This window comes from Penicillium subrubescens (assembly GCF_028828155.1).
Source record: "Penicillium subrubescens strain IBT 31985 chromosome Unknown utg000003l_segment0_segment0, whole genome shotgun sequence".
NCBI classification, from domain to species: Eukaryota; Fungi; Ascomycota; class Eurotiomycetes; order Eurotiales; family Aspergillaceae; genus Penicillium; species Penicillium subrubescens.
Window position 1 is genome coordinate 1,460,371 of NW_026643153.1, and position 22,803 is coordinate 1,483,173.

At 50.2% G+C, this 22,803-nt stretch overlaps 9 protein-coding genes across 9 annotated transcripts; 5 read left to right on the forward strand and 4 right to left on the reverse strand.

The window, feature by feature from the left end:
- Positions 1 to 539: 539 nt before the first annotated feature.
- N7473_004549 (F-box and WD domain protein) lies at positions 540 to 4,019 on the forward strand (the record flags this gene model as incomplete). Its single annotated transcript, XM_057150489.1, has 2 exons — positions 540 to 882; positions 952 to 4,019. 2 exons carry the CDS (start codon positions 540 to 542, stop codon positions 4,017 to 4,019), a joined length of 3,411 nt encoding a protein of 1,136 aa, XP_057010599.1.
- A 636-nt stretch (positions 4,020 to 4,655) lies between these two features.
- On the reverse strand, positions 4,656 to 6,336 carry gel2 (1,3-beta-glucanosyltransferase gel2; the record flags this gene model as incomplete). Its single annotated transcript, XM_057150490.1, has 4 exons — positions 4,656 to 5,855; positions 5,920 to 6,019; positions 6,122 to 6,252; positions 6,328 to 6,336. The coding sequence occupies 4 exons, from the start codon at positions 6,334 to 6,336 to the stop codon at positions 4,656 to 4,658; spliced, it is 1,440 nt and encodes a 479-aa protein (XP_057010600.1).
- Positions 6,337 to 7,549: 1,213 nt separating this feature from the next.
- N7473_004551 (TOM complex receptor protein TOM20) lies at positions 7,550 to 8,275 on the reverse strand (the record flags this gene model as incomplete). The annotated part of the gene is made up of 3 exons (XM_057150491.1): positions 7,550 to 7,764; positions 7,844 to 8,089; positions 8,218 to 8,275. The coding sequence occupies 3 exons, from the start codon at positions 8,273 to 8,275 to the stop codon at positions 7,550 to 7,552; spliced, it is 519 nt and encodes a 172-aa protein (XP_057010601.1).
- Positions 8,276 to 8,948: 673 nt separating this feature from the next.
- Positions 8,949 to 11,243, forward strand: N7473_004552 (exocyst subunit EXO84). Its single transcript, XM_057150492.1, has 3 exons — positions 8,949 to 9,378; positions 9,465 to 10,743; positions 10,816 to 11,243. Exons 1-3 carry the CDS (start codon positions 8,985 to 8,987, stop codon positions 11,189 to 11,191), a joined length of 2,049 nt encoding a protein of 682 aa, XP_057010602.1. The 5' UTR covers positions 8,949 to 8,984; the 3' UTR covers positions 11,192 to 11,243.
- Positions 11,244 to 14,134: 2,891 nt separating this feature from the next.
- Positions 14,135 to 15,187, reverse strand: N7473_004553 (NAD(P)H-dependent flavin oxidoreductase; the record flags this gene model as incomplete). The annotated part of the gene is made up of 1 exon (XM_057150493.1): positions 14,135 to 15,187. The coding sequence occupies one exon, from the start codon at positions 15,185 to 15,187 to the stop codon at positions 14,135 to 14,137; it is 1,053 nt and encodes a 350-aa protein (XP_057010603.1).
- A 411-nt stretch (positions 15,188 to 15,598) lies between these two features.
- Positions 15,599 to 16,549, forward strand: N7473_004554 (class I SAM-dependent methyltransferase; the record flags this gene model as incomplete). The annotated part of the gene is made up of 3 exons (XM_057150494.1): positions 15,599 to 15,620; positions 15,709 to 15,822; positions 15,882 to 16,549. 3 exons carry the CDS (start codon positions 15,599 to 15,601, stop codon positions 16,547 to 16,549), a joined length of 804 nt encoding a protein of 267 aa, XP_057010604.1.
- Positions 16,550 to 17,008: 459 nt separating this feature from the next.
- Positions 17,009 to 17,824, forward strand: N7473_004555 (uncharacterized protein; the record flags this gene model as incomplete). Its single annotated transcript, XM_057150495.1, has 1 exon — positions 17,009 to 17,824. The coding sequence occupies one exon, from the start codon at positions 17,009 to 17,011 to the stop codon at positions 17,822 to 17,824; it is 816 nt and encodes a 271-aa protein (XP_057010605.1).
- Positions 17,825 to 17,951: 127 nt separating this feature from the next.
- Positions 17,952 to 20,203, reverse strand: N7473_004556 (putative ABC transporter; the record flags this gene model as incomplete). The annotated part of the gene is made up of 2 exons (XM_057150496.1): positions 17,952 to 19,429; positions 19,489 to 20,203. The coding sequence occupies 2 exons, from the start codon at positions 20,201 to 20,203 to the stop codon at positions 17,952 to 17,954; spliced, it is 2,193 nt and encodes a 730-aa protein (XP_057010606.1).
- Positions 20,204 to 20,892: 689 nt separating this feature from the next.
- N7473_004557 (acyl-CoA synthetase) lies at positions 20,893 to 22,591 on the forward strand (the record flags this gene model as incomplete). Its single annotated transcript, XM_057150497.1, has 3 exons — positions 20,893 to 21,175; positions 21,236 to 22,368; positions 22,427 to 22,591. The coding sequence occupies 3 exons, from the start codon at positions 20,893 to 20,895 to the stop codon at positions 22,589 to 22,591; spliced, it is 1,581 nt and encodes a 526-aa protein (XP_057010607.1).
- Positions 22,592 to 22,803: the final 212 nt, after the last annotated feature.

The window sequence follows — 22,803 nt, forward strand, 5'->3', positions numbered from 1 at the left end:
CCGCAACTTCTCCACGTCGAATGGAAGCCGTTTGCTGAGCCACACGCGATACTTCGCGTTATCACGTGCCACTGAACGCGTGAAAGGCAGACTAATAGAGGCCAAACGAGGAAGGCGGTGTGACGAATATATTGACTCCTCTTATGTCATCACTACCTCGTTCAAAGTACGATGAACAGTTGAATTGATGAGGTTACAAGATACTTCATGGGTTACTAATTTAATATCTGGAGAATGGAAACTAGAAAAATTCAAGAGAGAAGAGAATTGTAACAGAACCATCCCCCGATCCTACACCAGATACAGCCATCTATTACCATCAAAAAACCCTTCAGCATTTCTGCCGGTTGGCCACTCCGCGTCGCCTTCCGATTCTCCGCTTTTCTCCTGCAGCGCGCCGTCATCCTTCTTTTCCCTCCTCAACCCATCGCTTTCGCACCCTTTTTATTCACTTCGATTCGTCTCACTTGTCTCGACTGACCCAGGTATACTGCTGGCTCAGTCGCTCTCGCTTTTCAGACTTCCCTTCAAACCTTTTTATGCAATCAGAGCCTACTGCCGTATCTCAACATACACCCCCCGTTGACTCATCCCAATCCTGCCCCCACCCCATCCAACATGGAAATGACTTCGATGATGTTGCAGTCTCTGGCCTCCTTCACTCAGAGGAGACTGGAGACTGTTCAGCACTGGGACCTTTCCCGCCGGGAACCAACAGCGCGCTCTTGAGCGATATAGACTCTGCCCCGCCTTCCTCACCTGTCCAACGAGTGATTGAGTACGAGAATGCTGGAACCCCGAGCAAGAAGAAAGACGACACGGACTTTCAAGTCTCGTCATTCGAGGGCCACTCCAACTTGCCCTTAGAGACGCTCCCAAATGGTATGCTCGAGTTGAGGACCCCTCACCTAAATGGAACCCTCGACTAACCCCCTCCTCCTCCTCACGCAGAGGTTCTTACCCACATATTGTCGCATTTACCACCTCAGTCTCTCTCGGCTATCACGCTGGTATCTCGCCGATTTCATGCGCTAGTCACGACTCCTCATGCCTGGAGAATCGCATTCTCTCGGTTCTTCCCGGGTCCGCAAGCTGCAGACAATGGGCGACGCGCTCCGACGAACCCCGAGGATTTGATATCCGATAGACGATTCTTTGCCAGACTCACCGCGCTAGCATCGTGGCGCAGCGAGTATATCCTACGTACTCGTTTGATGCGGTCGTTGTCTCGAGGCAAACCCGCTCAGTTTCAACCCTCCAAGAGGCAAGGTGCTGTCCGCTCCGCGACCTCGCGCAATGGCAGTGCCGTGGCAACATATACCTCGCAACTCTTATTCCCCGTGAGCCATATTCACGGATCCTTCAGCAACTCGGAGAAGGAGCCCAATTTCATCCATGGCGCATCCGAACAGGGGGTCGCATCCGCCAGTGATCCCTCGGCTGTCAAGGTGACTACTTGGGGCATTTCCGACCATCAAATGTTCCGGCACTTCGCGGATAGCTTCCCCGGTGATGCACCATACGGGCTTGGAGCCGGTGATATGATCGGTGTTCCCAACTCTATGGATGTAAGTCAGCCATACGGTATGATCTATGGCGAGGGCTGCCCGCAGGGCCGCAGCTACTTCATTTCAACCTCGGAGCAGCGCGGTCGCTTCCTTGCCCCCTCGGAGTTGGGCTCTCATCCTAAGTTGGGAATTCCTGCCGTGAACATGATTACCCATGCTGTTTGTTCAGTTTGGATAGCCAAGTCACCCTCAATTCTCAAGGCGACCGGTGGTCTCATTGCGATGATGACTGGTTCGTCTTCGGGTATCCTCTCTGCATATGCCATGGGTCCCCACCCGACCTATGAGAAGAGGTATGAGCGCGGCCAGGTAACTGCCAAGTGGGTTCTCAGCCCTGGTGTGCCTATAATTGGTATCGCTGTGGATGATGGGTATTCGACTAAACGTCATGCCCAGCGGCGCATCTGGGCGGTTGCACTCAATGCCCTAGGCGAAATATTCTACTTGACTGATCCTCCCAAGCAACCAGAAGTTCCATCTACAGCTAAGCTGAACGCTGAGCAGTTTGATGAACTTGCTTGGAGGACTGGTAGAACTGTTCGCTGGGAGCTGGTCGAACTGAGCCGGCGTACCGCACGTCCGGACCCTTTTAATCGAGATCCAGTTGATGGCAGCTATAGCCCGCGCTCTTCGTCGGATTCGATGCTCCTTGAAGAGAGTCAAATTGCCGCGGAGACCAAGGAGATCGAGAAATTCCTCTCTTTCAAGCCGAAGCATTTCCGCAAGGTATGTGAAGGATGGAACATGCGCTGCGATCTTCAAGTCGACTTTGCTGGCGATGATGGATGTGGATACGGCGAATCAGTTGTAGTGATTGCCCGTGGCGAAGGCGAGACTGAGAAGGCTTCCGTTCGGCGATATGTTCGCGTTGTATCGAAGGCCGATCTCAAGTCGTCGCCATCAGCGCCAGGTGGTTCTACTCCCTCCCTGAACAAAGTCCCCACGTCTCTCTTTGGCGGTCTTGTGACTTCTTCGAGCTCGACCCCTACGCAAAGCTTCCCGCCGTCTCGATCATCAAGTCGGTTCGGTGAACAAGTGCGTGCACTACACACTGAATGGCGGATCTCGGATTTCACATTCGGCGATCGAAAGTTTGTGGAAGTCACCGCCACCGCGATCGATAATTCGATGTTTGCGACAGTCATTGCACAGGAAGACCCGTTGTTGGCAATGTCGGGAAGTTCTTTCTCCTCCGCCACGTCCTCGCCAATGTTGCCCCATATGGAACAACCGCGCTCGAGTCTCGAGGTTCCCGGTCAGCGTGCACGGTACCTGGCCGTCGGGACTGCTAATGGTGGGGTCTTTGTCTGGGATATCCGTGCTTCTCCTGCACAGAGTCCAGATGTTATCAACTCGATTGCCCCGCTACGATTCATTCAAACCGAATCTCCGCAGGTATCATGCGTGGCATTGACATCGTTGTACCTGGTTCATGGCGGCAACGATGGCCTGGTGCAAGCCTGGGATCCCCTAGCTTCGTCCACGCGACCAATTCGGACAGTCAACTCGCGCTTCTCTTCTCGTGCGCGACGCCGATTGGTACAGGCGGAGGCTTCCATGCTCGGAGTTGGTAGTAACTACTTTGCGACCGGGGCGATTTGTCTGGACCCAGATCCAACCATCCTCCGTGGAATGGTCTCACTGGGTACCCATCTCCGCTATTGGTCGTATAGTTCATCGGGCGCAGATCAGTACAAGTGTAGCAAACGCCGCCTTCGCCGTTCTCAACGGGGCAGTAATGGTGCTGCTGATGGTCAACGCTTCACTACTAGCGGACGAGGTGCTATTCGCGACTTTATCGAGGATGAGCGGATTGAACTAAAGCGACAAGAAGTTGAAATTGCAAAGGAAAGAGCGCATTTGAGTGCTCGATTCGGTGTCGACCTTCTCGGCCCCGATATCGACGAAGAGCAACTTCTGCTTTACGCACAGCTTCTGAGCGAAGAAGCTTACACTGCGGGTGGAGACGTAGCTAAGCGCGATGGGGTTGAACAGACTGCCATCGCCAGCTCTGCCACTAGTACCTCCGTGAGCGATGCTATCGGGCCAAGTTCCTTCGGTCTAGCCGAGGTGTCGTCATCTTCTTCACCCTACCAAGACCCGGTAGAGGAGAGTCTTGATGACGATCTCGCCGAAGCAATTCGCCTCAGTCTACTTGATGAGCAGTCCTCGTTCCCCCCAGAGGATCTGACACCATCAATTCCCATCAAGTATGCAAAGGGAGTGCACAGACCCCGCAATTCATCACCTGGTCACAATACCGGACCTGAGAGTAGCCAAAAACAGGAAATGGATGACTTGGAATTTGCCATCCAGCTCAGTTTGGCCGAGGACAAAAGTCGCGGCGATGTGACCGGCGAGGAATGGGAGGAATTCCCAGCCCTGGCATCGGGACCGTTGTCGTCTTCTCAGTCCTCTGGCAAGGGTAAAGGAAAGGCGCGGGCGTGTTAATTGACCGTGACATTAGATTTCGAGTTGACTTTTGGTTTGCTTACATTTTTGTTGAATTTTCTGATACATTTTATCTCGATCTCTCCTGCTCTGCCTTGATGATGCCTTGACAGGCTCAACATGAAGGGGAGGACGAATCGATTGGTTGCGATCGCATCATTGCATTAATCTTTGTTGTTTTAGCTATTCCTCGATTATTTTGAGATTTTTTGAATTTTCTTATTGATTCCATCTACTCCAAGCATCAACCACGTTAGATAATACAACGGCGTCGAATCGGCGTTTCAGATTAAGGCGTGTGGATTTCGTCACTAGTATTCATCCCTTTTAATCGTCCTTTTACTCATCTTTCGACACTGATTGGAAAACGGGTCATGGATGGTCATTAGGGAAACAAGTAACATTGACTAGTCATGGACAGACAATTGTCAAAAAGAGCATGACATTATCGTTGACTCCAACGAAAGCATGTGCAATGAAAACCAAATAAAAATTAATCACAAGAACAGCCAACCTTGCGTCAGAAGAATGGGATAATTTGTACAAATCGAGGAATTGGTCACTCGAGAATATCCGATTCTGTGCCCTCTCATGATTGATCCCACGGGAAGAGAAAAACACTCAATGGAGACTTATTTACAACAGCGAAGCAAGCAGCATGAAGACACCACCCAGACCACCGAGGGCAATGGAGGGGGCACCGTTCAGAGCAGAAGCAGCATTGGAGTGGGTGGAGGTACCCGAGGAAGAAGAGGAGGAAGAGGTACCGGAACCAGACGAGGAGGAGGAGTTTGAGGGAGTGTTGGACTCGCCGTTGGCCAGAACCTTGAGCTTGATGTCGGTGAGTTCCTTACCGGTGTAGTCGTACACCTTCTGGGAGAGAGTGGTGGCAGTCACCGAGACCAGAGAGCCGGAGGGCTTGTTGGGCAGACCGTTCTTGATGTAGTCGGAAACCTTGGAGGGGGCATCAGGCAGGTTCCAGGCGTTGTAGAAAGTCGAGTTGTTGATCAGCGAGGAGCTGCAGGTCTCCGGGTCGACACCGGTCTGGGTGCTGTTGCTAGCGGAGATGCGGCTCATGTCCAACTTGCTGAACTGCTTCTGGAGGTTGTCGTAATCGATCAGAGTGGTGATAGTACCGTTGTCATTGACCTGGACAAGGCCATACTCGTTATCTTCGAAAGTCCACTCGTAGACCAAGCCACCGGAGAAGGCCTGGGTCATCTCTTCGCCGTACAGGGCTTGGACTTCGGTGAAGACACGGGGCTTGACTTCGTTGCAGCCATACTCGGAGAAGAAAACGGGGAGGGTGGCGTTGGAGAAGTCCTCGGTCAGGACGTTGTAGCCGCTGGACTTGTAGGAGGCATCACCGCACCAGGAGTAGGAGTTGAGACCGAAGAAGTCGGCACGGGAGCTGGTGGAGTTCTTCAGGTCGCACTCGAAGTAGTGGAGAGTATCCATCAGGATGTCACGGATATCGGCAGCCGAGTAACCGACGGGGATGGCGCGGGAGGACTGCTTGGCGATGTAGTCCTTCATGTCACGGACGACGGCACGGACGTAGGCGGGAGCGAGGCGAGTGGCATCCTCGTTGATAACTTCGTTTCCGGCAAAGAAACCGAGAACGTTGTCGAAGGACTTGAAGGCCTCAATGACACCAAAGACCTGCTGGTAGTAGGCGTTGGTGTAGGTGGTCCAGGGGGCAGTGCGGTCCAGGTAGCCGTTGGTGAGGGGGGAGTTGACATCGAGGATCATGTAGATACCAGCGGCATTGAAGATGGAAGCACACTTGTTGTGGTCGAGAGTGGGCTCGAGGTTGTAAACACGGATGGTGTTGATCTAGTTTGATAGAGTTAGTTGGTGGGTCAACATGTATAGGGTTTGATGGTGGTTGAGATCTTACACCCAGGCGCTGCATCAGAGCGGCATCGCGGAGGCAGACATCAGGATCGCTCAGAGGATCCTTGTCCTTGGTGAAACCGGAGGAGCCACCAGGCTGGTAGCTGTCGCATACGTCAGTTTTTGATTCCGATATTTATACAACGGTGCGCGAGGGTTTCGCGCGTGGCCGCCACTGGAATGCGGGGACAGGGGGTGTGTCTCACTCAACACCGAGAATCTGGAACCGGTCACCGGTCTTGGAGTTGACAAAGTCCTTGCCCTGGACCTTGAGGGGAGTCACAGCAGCGGCGGAGCCGGCGAGGGCACAGATGGCCGTGAGGAGACGAGTGTAGGACTATATAGAGATAAATGTTAGCACTCTGCATTGTGTACTATGTATGCGCATTGCGCAGGGCTGGAAGTTCCATACAGAAACCATCTTGAATAGATTCTATGTCAGACGGAGGAATTGAAGGTGATAAGCAGAGAATCTAAAAGTCGAAAGTCGAGAGAGCTGAAAGAGCGACAGCGCAGTGCGCGGGAAAGAACGAGTGGCAGGCGATGCGAAATCGACCAAAAAAGAAAACGAGTGCGACACGCGACAAACGAAGAAGGGAAGTATATGCTCCTGCGACAAAGGCTAAAGAAGAAGAGAAAGAGGAACCCGGGAAAAGGAGGCGGGTTTAAAATGAAACGAAAGAGGCCAAGGATCAGCGGGGGAATTGGGTCAATTGGCGCCCAGCAGTGGCACAGTGGCACAGTCAGACGAGACACAATGAACTGTGAGACTCAAAGTGGATCCCAGGGGAGTTCAGGGTCACTCCAGTCAGGGACTCAGGGCCCAATAAAAGAGGAGAATCGGAGGGGTCAATTGCTGAAACGGGTCTTAGTCTGGTTTTTCAGTGGTTGAATCAGAGACCATTTAGCCTAGTTTCTTGGGGAATTGAAAAGGAACAAGAGACCCAATCGAGAGGATCGCTAATGATCTCATGTCTGTGCTAACTATGTAATAATAACAATTCTGTAGAATGTGATAACTAGTCCAGATAGTAATCATACATGATACTGCTGTGAGTACTGAATATACCTAATATCATCCTACATGATTCATGCACACATTTATAATGTCAAAAATCGTCTTTTTCATTGCGCTCTAAAATACAGGCCGTATATCCATTCCCTCTTCGCCTCCCCCTCAATGCCCGGAGGGGAAAGGAGACCATGCAGAAAACAACAAAAAACAGAAGACAGCCTCAAAAGAGATAGAACCGACAAAAAAAAAGAGGACCCCGTGTTGCGCGGAAAGTCATGGCGCCCAGAAATACCAAGGCCGCTGATGCCACGCCGCTTCCGGCCAAGACCCAATAGATATACACAGTACAGGAGAACCAAAGGAAATTTTGGGGAAAGGGGGAGAGAAAAAGAAGTGGAGAGGGGGAGGCAGTGTCGAGGAGAGCTCATCGAGAAGAAAGCTAGAGACTCGAGAGAATGGGTGTGAAAGAAGGAGACAGAGGACAGGGAGATATTACAGGCGAGACGGGCCAGGAACTAATGTCCAAAAGCCCGTCCGGAGTGAGGCATCCAGATATCCCAGACCGCCAAGATCCGGGTATCTAAACGACCCGAGAAGCCACCATGCAAGAATGGTGAATTTACTCAACACCGTGACTATCGGCACCGGCAGCGGGGCCTTCGCCAGTGAACGAGCCGCCCAGGTTCAGGGTAGTATCCATGGCGACCATCTCAGCCAGAATCTCCAGGCACTCCTTGGGAACAGTCTTATCGTAGATCGAGATCAGATCCTTGGGCTGGGGGTAGACCTTGAGGGCCTTGTAGAAGGCAAGAGCAGCCTCGATGTTATCAGTGCCTGTCGCAAAAGAAGGAATTCCAGTTAGTAATCCATTAACCTCAATTTCATCATTCATTCACGACTGTCCACCACTTACCCTCAGCACAAAGGCCCTCGCCCTTGGCAACCTGGTTCATGAAGTAGGACTCCTTCTCCTCCAGGTCGGCGGGGAAGCCCTCCTCCTTGGCGCGTTGCACAGCCTGCTTGATGGAATCACGCTGGGCAGCACCGTGGGCTGCCTGCTCTTCCTGGACAGCCTTGGCGAGCTTGCGGTTGTTCCGCTTCAAGGACTTGCGGAACTCGGGGTCGGTCTGTCGCTTGTGATCAAAGTACACGGCGTAGGCTATGCAAGGAGAGAAAGACGCGTCAGTTATGAAGATGGAAAGAAGCAACTGGCAGGATCAAACGAAGCCAGAATGATGGTTCCAAGATAGTTGCCAAGTTGATGATGGTAATGGCATTGGTTCTTACCGAGCAGGCCGGTGATGATCGTGCCGGCCGAGGCGGCAACCAGAACAGATGTGCGCATGTTGGATATGGAAGAATATGTGATTAAAGACAAACAGAAAGCGACAGATTCTAGGACCTGACAAGAAAAGCGATGGGGATAAGAGGGCAAGTGACGTGAAAAGAAGCCGACTGGGGAGCTGTTTCGGGCGTGTTTGGGTGACGATAAATTTGAGGGAGCCGGAGGATTTACGTTCTTCCGTCGGCGTTTCTCTCCCCGGCTGGTATCAACTGGTAACAATGTGTATAAGATTGGAGAACCAGAAGAATGATGAGCTAGAAGTATGGATACTGTAGATAGAAGAGGGAATATTCTACTAAGAGCATGATATATCCAGTAATAATTTTGAAATCCAAAGTGAGGGAAGACAGACATATACAAGACGGTTGATCCATACCTGGACTATGCCTGGAACTTGAGCATATCTAGAATCTACTGTATAGTAAAGTATAGAATATAAAGAATAGATTTGATCAATTATATTGATACAATTATACAGATTTGTCTAGATCTTATTGGATATCTACACAAACTTCAAATACTCCTTGATGGTCCAGACTTGAATATGTCCTGTGCACTCCTTCACTGTATACTTCGTCATCATGCGCTATGCCCCTTTCGGTCCATCTCCAGGCCCGACCGGTGTTGTTAACGTTTCCTCCCTTTCGACAATCCTCCAGTATCCCCCTCCTCCAGCTTATCTGTCTTCCCCGCCAATTGCCCCTTCATCATGGAAGGCCGAGGCTTGACTCTCCGGAGTAAATCTCGTCGCCAAAGACCTCAAATCAGTGCTCCCAAACCCATCTCCGGCCCTCTACCCCCCAACACCCGAGCTCCGGATGCTCCTCAGGGCTCCGTCCCCGCTGGTCGCGAGCGAGCTCCCCAGAGCGAGGCCACCTCCGATCTCGTGAAGCGCCGGTACTCGACCCGATTCAATGCGGCCCCGGACTTTGATGCGAGTGCGCCTCCGGTGCCAGCACTGCCCACGCAAGCACCCGGTGGATATGGAGGGCTAGGAGCTCCAGCGGCAGCTCCAAGGCAACCATCGCCAGCGGATGGCGCATCCACCTCGCCCAAGGTGGATTTGAATGCATTGCGAGATCCCAGTCTACCAGTGGAGCGATGTAGGTATCCCGCGTCTGCTGTACTACCTTCAAGTATCTTGAATCAAGAACCCTATGCTGACAGGTGGCCCCCTCTTCCCTCTTAGATGTCGCAAACTTGCTCGCCAATGCGTCCGAGGAAGATATTCAGAAATACCAGGAAAGCTTGCGCAAAGTGAAGAACCGAACCTCGACCGATCTCCAACAGAATGTCTACCAGAATCGCACCCAGTTCATCAAGATCAGTAAAGAGGCGGAGAAGCTAAAGGATGAAATGCGCACACTCCGTACCCTCATGTCGGAGCTCACCACTGCCCTGGGACAGACTACGGTGGGCAACACGCCCAACCCCATGTCCCCTGCAGATGATCAATTTCCCAAGCGCAATGCAAACCGCAGCTCCGTTGCCAACCTGGAAAGCATGTGGAGTGTCCAATTGCAAACGTTGTGGAAGACGGTGGAGGGATCCCAGAAATTCTTGCCGGCAGTCCCCGGACGGCATATTGTGTTGGAAACAGGCAACTGGGCTGAGCTGGACTCGGCCACCTGGAAGCCCAAAAGACCAGTGCACATTGTCTTGTTGAACGACCACTTGCTTGTGGCCGCCAAGAAGCGCAAACGAGTGGATCAGAACCAGCCCAACCAACGGGGCCCAGTTCCCACCAAGCTTGTCGCGGAACAGTGCTGGCCACTGCAGGACATTGACATGATCGACCTGGCCGCGAATCTGGGAACAGGCGCTGCCCGAGAAGAGGCACTGGATCGTGGTATTGCCAATGCGATCAGCATTCGGGTGGGATCCAAGCCATTCACTTATCGGCAAGACAAACGCGATACCTCAACGAAGAATGAATTGCTAGCGACGTTCCGTAAGACCGTGGAGGATCTGCGGCGAAACTTGCGAACCGAGACCGAGGCTGCGAGTAAGCCTTTGGAGGCATATGGGTACCTCGCCGGGCGACACTTGTCGTATTCCCAAAAGTCAGAACCGTTTGATCTCGCAGACGGCCCGCGCGATAAATCTGACCTGCGCATCGATGTTGATGGCAAACAGCAGAACCTCCGCTGGGTGGAAGGACAGGTCGACGAGTTGGATATTGACATCGCCTTGCAACATTTCGAAGCCGCTGTGGCCAGTATTGAGCGATTGCGGAAGCTTGCAAAGGGGCTCAAGGGGAATACAATTGCGCAGGAGGTGATCAATGTTAAGGTTGATGGACGAGCGACGCGACTGGCTGGCGTACTTTCACGATCGTTGGTGGAAACGCACTCGTTCCCGGGAGCGACCAAGACCAACGTCAATTGGCTCAGCCGCCTGGGTTTCGAGGATCAAGCGCGTGAGACATACCTGAAGGCACGGTCTGATGTGATTTCTAAACGCATCCGGTATGTCCGCATAACTAACACACCTCGGTCAATACTTCCTTGAATTCTGCCGAACTAACTTGTATCGAATAGGGCCTGTGTCTTTGAGGGTGATCTGCCACTTTACATCTTCCAAATCTCCTTCGTCTACTTCTCCCTGATCAAAAACACCATCAGCATCTACCAGCAATGCTTCCCCAGCGTGATGACCAGTTCTTGCATCCGATGGGCGAAGACACACCTCGACGGCTTCAATGCCCTGCTCAGCCGTCAGCTTAGTAGTGTTCAGCGGGGCACTTCTGTCTGGCATGAATGTCTTGACATTGTGCACGAACATGCTGCCCTATTGAACGAGGTCGGTGTTGATTTCACCGACCTCGTGGCTCGAGGGTTGGAAGATCAAAGTGAGGATGGGTTGCGGACTGTTCAACCGGGTCAATTGGCTGCGGCTCAGCCTCCTGTGATCTAGCGATCTACTTGGTGCTATGAGAGTTATAGCTATATTCGATAATAACATGACGATTTTGTTTATTATGGGCGCGTAAGCAGGTCTATCTCTGGTTCCTATCTCTAACTCTACCACCGCATTTCCCAAGGTCAATTGGTCTTTTTGGAGAGACATCCATTTGGAAAGACATCTCGAAAGACATCTCGAAAGACATCTCGAAAGACATCTCGAAAGACATCTCGAAAGACATCTCGAAAGACATCTCGAAAGACATCTCGAAAAAGATGAAGACAGTCGTGTTCCCGTCCACCTCCCTTAGCTACCTAACGCATTTCCTTTTTCTTTTCTTCAATTCTTCGACTTCCTTTTCCAAGTCGCCCGAGCCGTCCTCCTCTCCTGCGCTAAACCACTGTTCCTCGTCCCTTTTCTTCCGCTTTCATTTTGGTTTTGGAAGACTCCCTCCCACTTTTTCTCCGCCCACTCCTTAGCCTCGTGTAACCGTGTTCGTGGCGGTCTCACGGATCAGCATGTAGGAATTCATTAGTAAGTAATTTCAGTCTTTCACTTTCCACAGTACTCCCAGTTAAGCCCCAACACTGCATCTAGATTTGTATTTCACTTACTAAGGTGAGGAAAAAGAGGAAGAAAAGGAGCACGAGGTGACAGGTTCCTTTAGTGGGCGACATCTTGATGTTTCCTTTTGAAAAAAAAATAAAAAATAAAAAAAAAATAAAAGGGTTGATCTTGCTCTCGACAATGTTGGATATGACTTGAGACCAAAGGGAAAGTGAAAGAGAGATAAGAGAAGATGAAAGACGAGCTAAAATTTAGGGGTGTATCCCTCTCGGTCACTACTCCCTGATGTAACGGGTAATTAGAACAGGTACAGCAGGCGGTGACTGGGTTCTACTGGTTCATGCTCGATGAAGGATTGTCAATGAAGGATTGAATTTTGCTAAGTAGTAACAAGTACTCAACAGCATTCTCTTTGAGTCTATTTTCATTAACCCCAAAGCCGGACTCTCGGAAAATCTCCATACTTTATTCAAGGATAGCAAAAACCTGCGTATGCTCATAGTAGGGCTTCTGTAGCCATGAGATTTAGTTGATTGTTCAGCATTAGCATCAGCCAAAAAAGAGTATCGTCATTAGAGCGAGAGCGTGGGCGTGGGCGGCCTTCTGATGAAGACGAGTGAGAAACTGGCGATTTACGTCTAGTTCTCTTCGCGGCGGCTTTTTTCCTTCGCGCCATGAGCCGATGGCGCTGATATTGCGACCAGATGAAGTTAACCCCCTTTCCATTTATTGGCTCTTGGTAAGCGATATGCCAAAAATTCGAACCTATTGAATAAACGGCTCTCCATTTTTGTATTGTTGGTCCTTGAGATAGGAGAGGTTGCGGCCCTGAAACTCCTTGTGCAAGTTAGGTACCACCTCCTCAAAAGCATGTGCGCGGACTCTAAGCCGTAGCAGGGTGTTTGCGTACCTCGAGGGTTACCATAGGGCCAGAGTCTAGAGCATGCGCCCTCCACAATGGATTCTCTTTAGTAAGACCAGAGTCAAGATTAATCCACCTTGTCACAATGAGTGCTATTTTGGATTCAATTTCGACGATTTCGAACTCTGAATCCGTGTTGCAAAATCGGCAATTGCGAGTCAAACAGGCCTGCCTCTCCTTGAATAAAGTCCTCACAATGTGGATGACAACCCCAGAACCGCGATGTAGACATGGAACAGAACACTTCGATAACAGGTTTAATTTTTGTGTAGCAGGAAATAACTCGTCCCGCGCTCTGACAAGCAATATTTCTTGCAACCTGACATGAAGACCAGGAAGCTTCGGATATATCTGTGCTTCTCTCGAGAAAAGCAAGATCATATCGGGGGAGATTTGCCTGACTTGGGTGTAGGACAGAGAATCGGTGCTAATCCCTGCTTTCGGACCGTAGTAGAACCGCTTCATGGCAAGTTTGAGCTGGAGGAAAGAGAGCCGGTTTCGTATATACATCGAACTTGCATGAGTTATCATGATAAACGATATTCCAAACCACTTGTCCACACACGGTAGGAGATGGTTTCTTTCATGCTGCAATCCACTCAGACCAAAACTTTCAGATACATCATATCGATGGAGAACGTTGCAAATATTGTAAGCAAAGTATTCTGGAGAGTCTCATTCTAATCTGTTCAGTACCAAGAGTTTGTCGTTCTTTGTGAGAGGAGACTGCCGGTTTAGTTTCTGTAAAGATAGCTCACGAAGTCGATGATTGCGAACAGATAAGCAAACAAGGTCGACAACCGAAAGAAACTCGGATATTGACAGCAATAGTTCTGGGGGAGTCCGCTGAGTGTATTTGTAAGGAAAGCCTCTGAACAGGATTTAACATCCTTGATCATGTTTTGTGGGCACTTGAGGTAGCGTTTGAGACGAGCACTTGAATATTTCCTTGTGATGGTGTAGCAGGTGGTATTGGTGAAGTCAAAAGCGCGAAGCGAGGTAGAGAGAAGGTGTAGAAAACTAGGATATTGATTATGCGGGACTTATGAACTAGTATGAATTAAACCGACGCTTCCAGATTTGGTATTCTTATCCATGGGACACTTCACATTATCAGCTAAACTGTATAATTGTCCCATTCTGCTTTGGGTAATTTGACCTTTTTCGTGGCGGCCCCAGCCCAGATTGGATTAGTTCCATCATGAATGATCCCCGCGGCCCTCGCAGGATTTCCAATTGATATAGAACCGGAGTCTTGATCATCTGAGAGCAGATAGTCTGGGCCCCTCGAATGGAGCCCCTTCGTTTTGAATCAGATTTGTGTGAGATTGGACCAAAGCATGAGACCAACGGATTGGATGACAGACCAATGAGCCACATACGGGATGTTTGACTCCGATTACGCAGGTATGCCAGGCTCTTGTCGTTGCTATGCTGTGCAGCTAGTTAATTGCTACATAACTAAGTCAATACTCTCCGACAAGAGATCCAATTCCTTTCCTGACATCATCTCGCACTGTCCGAACAATATCGCCTGCCATCTGCATCGTATTCACCATGCCAACACCCGTCCCGGCCCATAAACTGCCCATGTCGTGAACATCCAGGGACTCAGCTCCAGGTTCATTCATTGCCGAGGACAACCACTTCCGAATTTGATTAATATCTTCACCTGATACATATCGATCGTACACCTTATTCCGGAGACATCGTCCATCATAGGTCTTTGGCCAAAAATTGGGCCCCCACATCTCGTCAAACACCCGCGATCGAGCCGTGGCTTGTCCGCCATCGGAGGCCTTAAAGATGGCATCACGATAGATTCGTGGGATGCGTGTTTCAGGCGCTGATAAGAATCTAGTTCCCATCACCACACCAGATGCACCAAGTGATAGTGCGGCGGTAGTGCCTCGGCCATCAACAATCCCGCCGGCCGCGATCAAGGGAATGTCGCTAATTCCATGCTGCAGGAGTGTATCTGTAACTTCGGGGACAAGGCTCACAATACTAGCTCCATCTTGATGACCGTGACCTCCGGCATCACTCCCTTGTAGGACCAAAGCATCGGGATGACAGGCTTGGGCAACGTCCAATGCTGCTTTCACGCTGCCCAACTGAACCCACACCTGCGTTTTTGGGGATGCCTGACGAATTCCTTCGGTCCATTGTTGAAGTTGATTTGTCGCAGCGAACGAAAGCCAAACAACGGCTGGTTTGTGAGTCTTGAAAAGCCTCATCCATGCTTCCATCGGGGACCCGAAAACTATCACGCCAACTCCGATTGGTAAAACTTGCGGATCGGGAAGAGTCGCCATGAGGTCTTGTAGTTTGTCACGCGCGACCTGTAGCTCGTTTGAAAGTTCGTGCATGTCATCCAAGAAACCGATTTGACCGAGTCCCCCAGCACGGCTGACGGCAATGGCGAGTTCGCTGAGTGCTGCGCCGCTCATGGGAGCGTTGGCGATGAGTGGTGATTGTACCCATGGGAGGGTTCTGTTGAAGATGTTGCGAAACGACATTTTCAAGCTAGGGAATCAAATGAGATCTTCCAAAGTTCGCGGGAGCTCAATTAATACGAAGGCCTATCTTATACTTATACGAAAATGTGACCAATGAATGATTAGATTTCGAGGCATCAGATCATAAAATCAAATGCCGAGTGGCACTACAAGGGCTCTCATTGGCTGAGGAGTATGTATATGATAGGCTGCGAGACCAATCGCCGAATCGGCCTTTGATAGGGACAGAGGAGAAAGGCCCCGCTTTTTTTCGGCAATGAGATGAGAAGATCATGACTGGGGTGGTTCTTGATTTACACTCCTCCAGAATCTCATGCTGCAATCAAATCGACCTTTTCTTGAACCTCGGAGATATTAATCATGTCTTCTTTAACCTCACAATGGGCGTGGTCTCTTTTTGAGCCTACATTAATGCTCAAGTCAGCTATCTACCGTACGTCACCACCCATTCCTCTCATATAGTGCTTTCTATTGGTTGCTTGAGAAAATCGACCGAGTCCGAACGACTAACTCGACACCAGACTATGTGAAAACTGTCGTATCGGCTGTAGCAAAGGGAGATATACCCTTGTCAGCCAGTCAATGGCAACAGATACGCGGAACCGCATTCTCGTCGCTTTGGCTTGAATTTTCTGGTATGCGTGCATTTTCCAAGTGATTGATCTCTCGTTCTTGAGCCTAATCCACACTGCAGCTCCCAAGCCTCCGGGTACACCTCCATCTATTTCAGCGGGACTGATACCCCCGATCCTGTCTCAAGCAACGGGGGTCGTCTTAGAGGTTGGACCCGGGAGTGGCTCGCAGATGTCATCTCTCAAGGGACCCCAAATAACCAAAATATATGGTGCCGAACCCTGTGTCGATCTTCATGAGAAGCTTCAGTCACAAGCCAATGACCAAAATATGCAAGATCGGTATCAAATTCTTGCCGCAGGCGCAAGTACCGACCAAATTGTCAAGGAGCTTCTTCGCGGCGGGTTTATCACCTCTTATAGCGAAGGAGATACTCTGTTCGACACCATAATCTGCGTTCGAGCTCTATGCAGCATTTCAGATCCACAGACTGTAGCCTCTGAGCTCTACAAACTTCTCCGCCCAGGAGGCCGCATGTTGATTTGCGAACATGTGGCAAACCCGTGGACCAAGCCGAAGGGAAGTATTGTGGCCCGAATCGTTCAGCAAGTATACATGATCTGTGGCTGGGCATTTTTCATTGGCGATTGCCGTTTGAACCAGGATACGGCTCGAATCTTGATCAAGGCTGCGGAGGAGGATGGTGGATGGGCAGAGAACAATTTGGAGATAGCTGCGTCATTCTCGACATTCCCATACTTGCATGGTGTGCTGGTTAAAAGAACTTGAATTGAAGCCAACTAACCGAAAGGTTTAATGAGACCTGTAAATCACTGCTTCTCTATAAACAGAGATTGTCTCTCGAAGCTCTCATTCAATTGTTCATGCGTTGAGACCAACTGAGAAACAACTCCAAAGCTACCAAGGAAGACGATTTCAGAGACATCTCAAAAGAATGAAAGGTCAAGCCTACATGGAGAGGTATTCTCTCTGGCATCTAGATTGAAAGATTGAAACTTTTGGCTTGGCACTGTGTAAGCAAAAGCCGGAAACTCGCCGATTGTGGGATTTCAAATCCCGAGCGATAAGAACTCGTTTCCTCTCTTCACATACCCCAAGTTCGGAGGCTACGGATAGTGACGTATAAATAGCACCGGTCCTGTCACACTTGCACTTTGTTTTACTCCATCCAATTTTCTACCGAAAACCTGCCTCCGAATCTCTACCACAACCTCAAAGTTCTATACAATGACTCACCCCACCATTCATGCCGAATTGGCCTTTTACCAAGCACCGCAAGACGGATCAGCTCCATACAATTACGTGGGGGAGCCACCACTAGGAGAGCCATGGCGCAACTACGGCAACGATGTTCGTACAGTTCCTATCCACGACATCCGAGGGAAAGAAGATCAGTTCTCCCTCGACCGGGACGCATTTCAAATCCTGAACGATATCACATCGTCAGCTACATACGAAACATTTAACTCCGACGACTCCATCCGGGAGATATACTACCCCGAGGTGGAACGGCTGCTCCTTGAAACGGTTGCCGGTGCCCACACTATTATCTTCTTCGATCACACTATACGGCGAGCAAATCCCCACGCCGTGCGTCAACCAGTCAACCAGGTCCACGCAGATCAAACCGAAAGGTCTGCTGAATCCCGAGTACGCAAGCACGTATCGGATCCAGAGTTGGCCGAGAAGTATCTAGGCGAACGATATCGGATCATCAATGTCTGGCGACCAATTAACGGAGCCGTCGAATCTTCGCCCTTGGCATTTGCCCCTGCAACAACGACTGAGGAGGAAGACTTTGTTACGATCCAACATCGGTATTCTACTTTCAACGGGGAAATCATGGGTGTTAGATACAACCCCAAGACTGAGTGGAAGTTCTGCGCCGGTGTAGATGATAACGAGAGGATTCTTCTCAAATGTTTTGATAGTCAAGATGGAGTGGCCAAGCGTGTGGCACACACTGCATTTGTTGACCCTAATACTCCCCCCGAGGCAAAGGCGCGAGAGAGTATTGAGGTTAGGGCGCTGGTGTTTGGATAACTGCAGGATAACTTCATATTCGTTCAGGTAGATGAGGATTGATGAAGATGATATGGAGAGTCCATTATTTACATTGAGATTCTAATCATAAAATAGGGTATAGACTGACTGTACATCGAGATCACGTCTATATCGTGTAATATCCAAATCTCTCAAAGTCGTCGTTACTGACATCCTTGGAGTTTGGATCCACGGTGGTCTTCTGACTCTTTTGTACGAACTGCTCTGCGGGAGACCACACCAAATCCCAGACTGCCGAGTCACTCAAAACACTGGAATCCCTGAGCATGCCAGCGCGGAAATCGACAGGGTCTGCGCCCAGGCCTAGCTCGGATGGCAGGCGCATATAATACCGTACACTATCGGGGATTTCCTCCTTCACGTGGCTGATCAGGACCAACGCCTGGTCCTCGGACAATCCGCGGTGTCGTAATGGGATGCTTTTGGAGATTTTCGGGCTCTCAGGGGTTTCCCCAGTTTCAATGAACTGCAAGCACTTATCACGTTGCGAAGCTGTCAGGCCTGAAAAGGGTTCGTCAAGAATGACAATGTCCGGTTTATGAATCAAGGCTCGCAGGAACAGCACAATTCGCTGCTGAGCAGTGCTTAGCTCACCAAATTTGATGTTATCAGCGTACTCAACCTGGTATTCCAACGGCATGTAGAAGTTGGTGGCAGCTTTTTTTGACCGGCGCGATCCATCCGGGTCAAGGTTCGGGAACATTGTACCGGTAGAGACCGATGGTGGTTCTTCATGGACTGCATTAGGATCAAGCTCGGCCTTGAAAGCTCGAAGCGCTGCGCTCACATCCAGGTCTTTCTCATGATCGAGCTCTGGCTTGGACAGGAAAGTCTCCGCAAAGGCCGACTCAAGAGCCTCGCGCACTGTTAACTGACGTGGGAAGAAGGCATGAATTTCAGGTGATGAATGGCCGAGGCGAGATTGTAGTTCAAAAATGGAAATGCCGGGCTTTCCCGCCTCAGGAAGGCGAGACCGACCAAACAATTTAATGGGCTGTGAGTATGTTTGGGGATGGTCCGATGTGATCAACGACAGCAACGTCGTCTTCCCGGAACCGTTCGCACCCAGGATTGCCCAGCGTTGACCTCGGCGCACCCGCCAGTGAAGGCCGTCTTTTGTTTCGTCATTCACTTTCTGCTTCCAGTCACCCAGTACGACCTTGTCGCCGTACTGAACACGAACGCCATCCATTTCAATGAGAGCCTCCCCACCCAATGGTGCCGGGCCATGTGTGGAAGACTTTTTGGTCTGGTTCAAAGTGAAATCCTCGAGTAATTGCTCATCGAGGTTCCCTGATTCCAAATGGGCACGGAACTCAAGCAACTTTGCCTTTTTGTCAGAATCCTTCGGAATTCGGTGTCCTTTCACTGGCAACTTTTGCCATGCTTCAAGAGTGGAGTAAATGTCCGACTTCGTCCCCTGTTGGAGGACCTGGTGAGCGTTGCCCACCAGTATTATATGAGAGATCCAGTCTGGCACCCGATCTTGAGGGCGAAGTGCCAGGACCAGCCGTGGTGATTGTTTCCCTGCTAGTCGATGGAGCAGGTTTGAGATGCTTCGGGCAGTGGCCGGGTCCAGTCCCACTAAGATTATAGTTCAGTCTTAATCCAATTTCACAATATGGAACCACATGACGACTTACTGAAAGGCTCATCCAAGAGCAACAATTCCGGCTTCTCCAGCAAAGCCTTAGCGATACGTGCCCGCCGCGTCTGTCCGTTGCTCAGGTTTGCGACTGGCATGTTAAGCAGGGACTCCAGGTGCAGATCAGCGACAACTTCCTTGAGTAATTGCTCATCCTTCAAGGTCCCATTCTCTTCTCCCTCTGGAGGATTCAAAGATGTCTGACCGCGCAAGAATTGCTCCACCGTCCAATCAGTCTCCTCGCGAAGACTTTCGTAGCGCGCACTCAAATATGCGCCACGAGTTCCTCCAATGGCAACAGAGCCTTCGCCACTGAATCCAATATACTGAATGGCATTTCCGATAATGCGTAGCCGGGGGTCCTTCGCGGCAATTTCATCGGAGAGGAGGTAGGGATATGATCGGGCAGTGGGAGGGATCGAGATGTGATGGCCACGGAAAATGTCGAGAAGATCCGTTCGCCCCGAGGGTCCAATGACAGCCCAATGCTGCAGTGAGGATTCGCCCTTCTGAGAGGTTACAACGTCGGAGGGCAGAGTAAAGTTGAGGTTCGGGTAAAGCGGGAGATTGGTTGCAGCGTTGTCTTCGGTCGGATATTGCTTGTAGAAGGTTCCATTTTCGATGCGAACGAGAGGTGCTGAGGAATTGAAGCGCACCGCGCGGAAGCCAGCGGGCCGTAGCGGACGAGCCCGCAGGGCTGTTCGAAACAACATGGTTCGTCAATGGGAAATGTCCCAATTCGGAGGAGTTCAACGAGCTTCGAAGCTTCAAAAAGGCTTCCGTCATCGGAGATTCGGGGTTAACGGGAGTCACGTGCCATCTTTCCTTTGGATGAAAAGAATCGAAGATCAGAACTCGACAAATTAAGCTTAAAAGAAGTTCGAGTTATAAGGAAATCATCTAATTTTACCAAGATCTTTAGGCATATGCTTGGCAAATGTTATATTTGCAACATCCATCCTGCCATATGGTAGAGTATATCGAGTCCTGACCCAAGTGTCCAAACGCAATTGAGTAGCTACCTCTCTTTTTGTGCAATTTTTATTCAACACTAGAAGAATTGTAAAGAAACAATCCGAATTTGAAATGCTCAACCAATTTACTCCAAACCCAACAGTTTTGAATATCAATTCTCGTCGGTGCTACTCGCGACCGATCGGAGTCTACAAGTACACGCCGATAGACTCCACCTCGGCCCCTCGTCGCGTTAGATCGGCTAAATTCATCGGATTCCGATCGCCTAACACCCCTTGCGACTTTCTTTCCATAGCAAATTTCGACCCAGTTCGCGTCAGAATAGTTCGTCTTGAGTGACCACATGCTATCACATTGATTGCGGGTTGATTCGCGCCCAATTCACCGTTTCGTCCTTGTTTCCATATACACACGACCCTTCCCCGCAATGCCTATCCCTTCGCTGCCACTTTTTGTGGCGGCACAGCAGAGCGCAAAAGATGACCCCGAGAAAATCGCAATTATCGATGTGACAAAGAAGGAATCGTACACTTTTACACAGCTTCTTGAGGATACGGCCGCCCTCAGGAAACATATTATTGAAACTCTCAGATCGACGTCATCGGGAGATCTCAATGAGCAGCGAGTGGCATATTTGTGCCCTGCTGGGTATGACTATGTTGCCACGAGCTGGGCAATTTGGGCTGCAGGCGGAGTGTGTGTACCACTATGTAAGAAGAAGTCATCTCTCAAGGCAGATGATTCATTGCGTACTAATTGCAACTAATTAGGCACGTCCCATCCAATCAAGGAGCTTTTGTACACTATAGGCGACTCAGATCCCTCCCTAATCATCATTCATCCCGCTTTCGAGAAAGTTGCGCCAGCTCTCCGTGAGGCAGTGCCCACTGAAATTCCGTTCATCGGCCTCGACCCTTTCACCCGCTATGACAAACCCTCGCTGCCGCCTTTCTCTTCGTCCTTTTCGCTCGACCGGAGAGCCTTGATGATCTATACAAGTGGTACAACTTCAAGTCCCAAGGGGTGCGTGACAACACACGAAAACATCACTTTCCAAGCTAGCTGTCTCGTCAAGGCATGGGACTATAGACCTTCCGACCACTTGATTCATGTCCTTCCACTACACCATGTCCACGGAATTATAAACGGACTCACAGCCAGTCTTTTAAGCGGTGCTACAGTGGAAATGCACCCAAAGTTTGACCCGAAAGTCATCTGGGAGCGCTGGCAGAACCGCGGCTCTTCAACCATGTTCATGGCAGTACCCACGATATACTCTCGTCTAAACGATTACTTTGACGCCCACATCCGTGGGACAGAGAGCGAGAACTCGGCACGAGCCGGTGCAAAGGCTTTACGTCTGGTTGTCAGCGGATCGGCTGCACTTCCAACTCCCATCAAAGCCAAATTCGCAGAGATTACGGGTCAAGTCCTGCTCGAGCGTTATGGCATGACAGAGATTGGCATGGGCATAAGCTGTGGATTGGAAGTGGAGAAACGCATAGACGGCAGCGTTGGCTGGCCCTTACCAGGTGTACAGGTCCGTCTGACAGAGAAGGAGACTGGTCGGATCATCGATGCAGTTGACGAAGATGGAATGATTGAAATCAAGGGGATGAACGTCTTCCGTGAATACTGGAGGAGGCCCGAAGCTACTGCCTCGGAATTCACTGCAGATGGATGGTTTAAGACTGGCGATTGTGCCCTCCGTGATTCAACCGGCGCATACTTTATTCAAGGTCGCGCCAGTGTCGATATCATTAAATCTGGAGGTTACAAGATTTCTGCGCTTCAGGTGGAGCGTGTCATGCTGGCATTGGACCAGATCCAAGAAGTGGCTGTCGTTGGGCTGAAAGATATCGAATGGGGAGAACGAGTCGCTGCGGTAGTGAAGTTCCGTCAGGTCAGTCCCAGTTGGTTTCGAACAATTCTTTCGGTTTGCTAAGATATACATACACTAGGGCGCCGAAATGGAGTTATTGGCTCTTCGTACCGAGCTCAAGAAGGAGTTGGCGGCATACAAAGTGCCTTCTGTTCTGAAGACCGTTGATAATATAGAGCGCAATGCTATGGGGAAGGTAAACAAGAAGGTCCTGGTTCAAAAGTACTGGCCAGACAATGCTTGATCCTTGGACCGAGTGCTGAAAGGCTATTTTGCCAATATATAGACAAATAAACAAAGACAAGTGGGAGAATTTCGCCTTGATTCTGCCTGTGTACATGTTCGGGATGGATTTGTCCCTTGTCATAATTTTCTTGGTTCAATAAATGGCCCTATGTTCTAGAACTTCATCGATCAAAACAATAGCTGCGGGCAAAATTTATTCTAATTTACCTC

Bases quoted from the DNA above. Each gene is read 5' to 3' on its own strand.
- N7473_004552 (XM_057150492.1), top strand. From the start codon at position 8,985: ATGGAAGGCCGAGGCTTGACTCTCCGGAGTAAATCTCGTCGCCAAAGA. The intron at 9,379-9,464 runs GTAGGTATCCCG...CTTCCCTCTTAG, and splicing joins CAGTCTACCAGTGGAGCGAT to ATGTCGCAAACTTGCTCGCC. The intron at 10,744-10,815 runs GTATGTCCGCAT...TGTATCGAATAG, and splicing joins GTGATTTCTAAACGCATCCG to GGCCTGTGTCTTTGAGGGTG.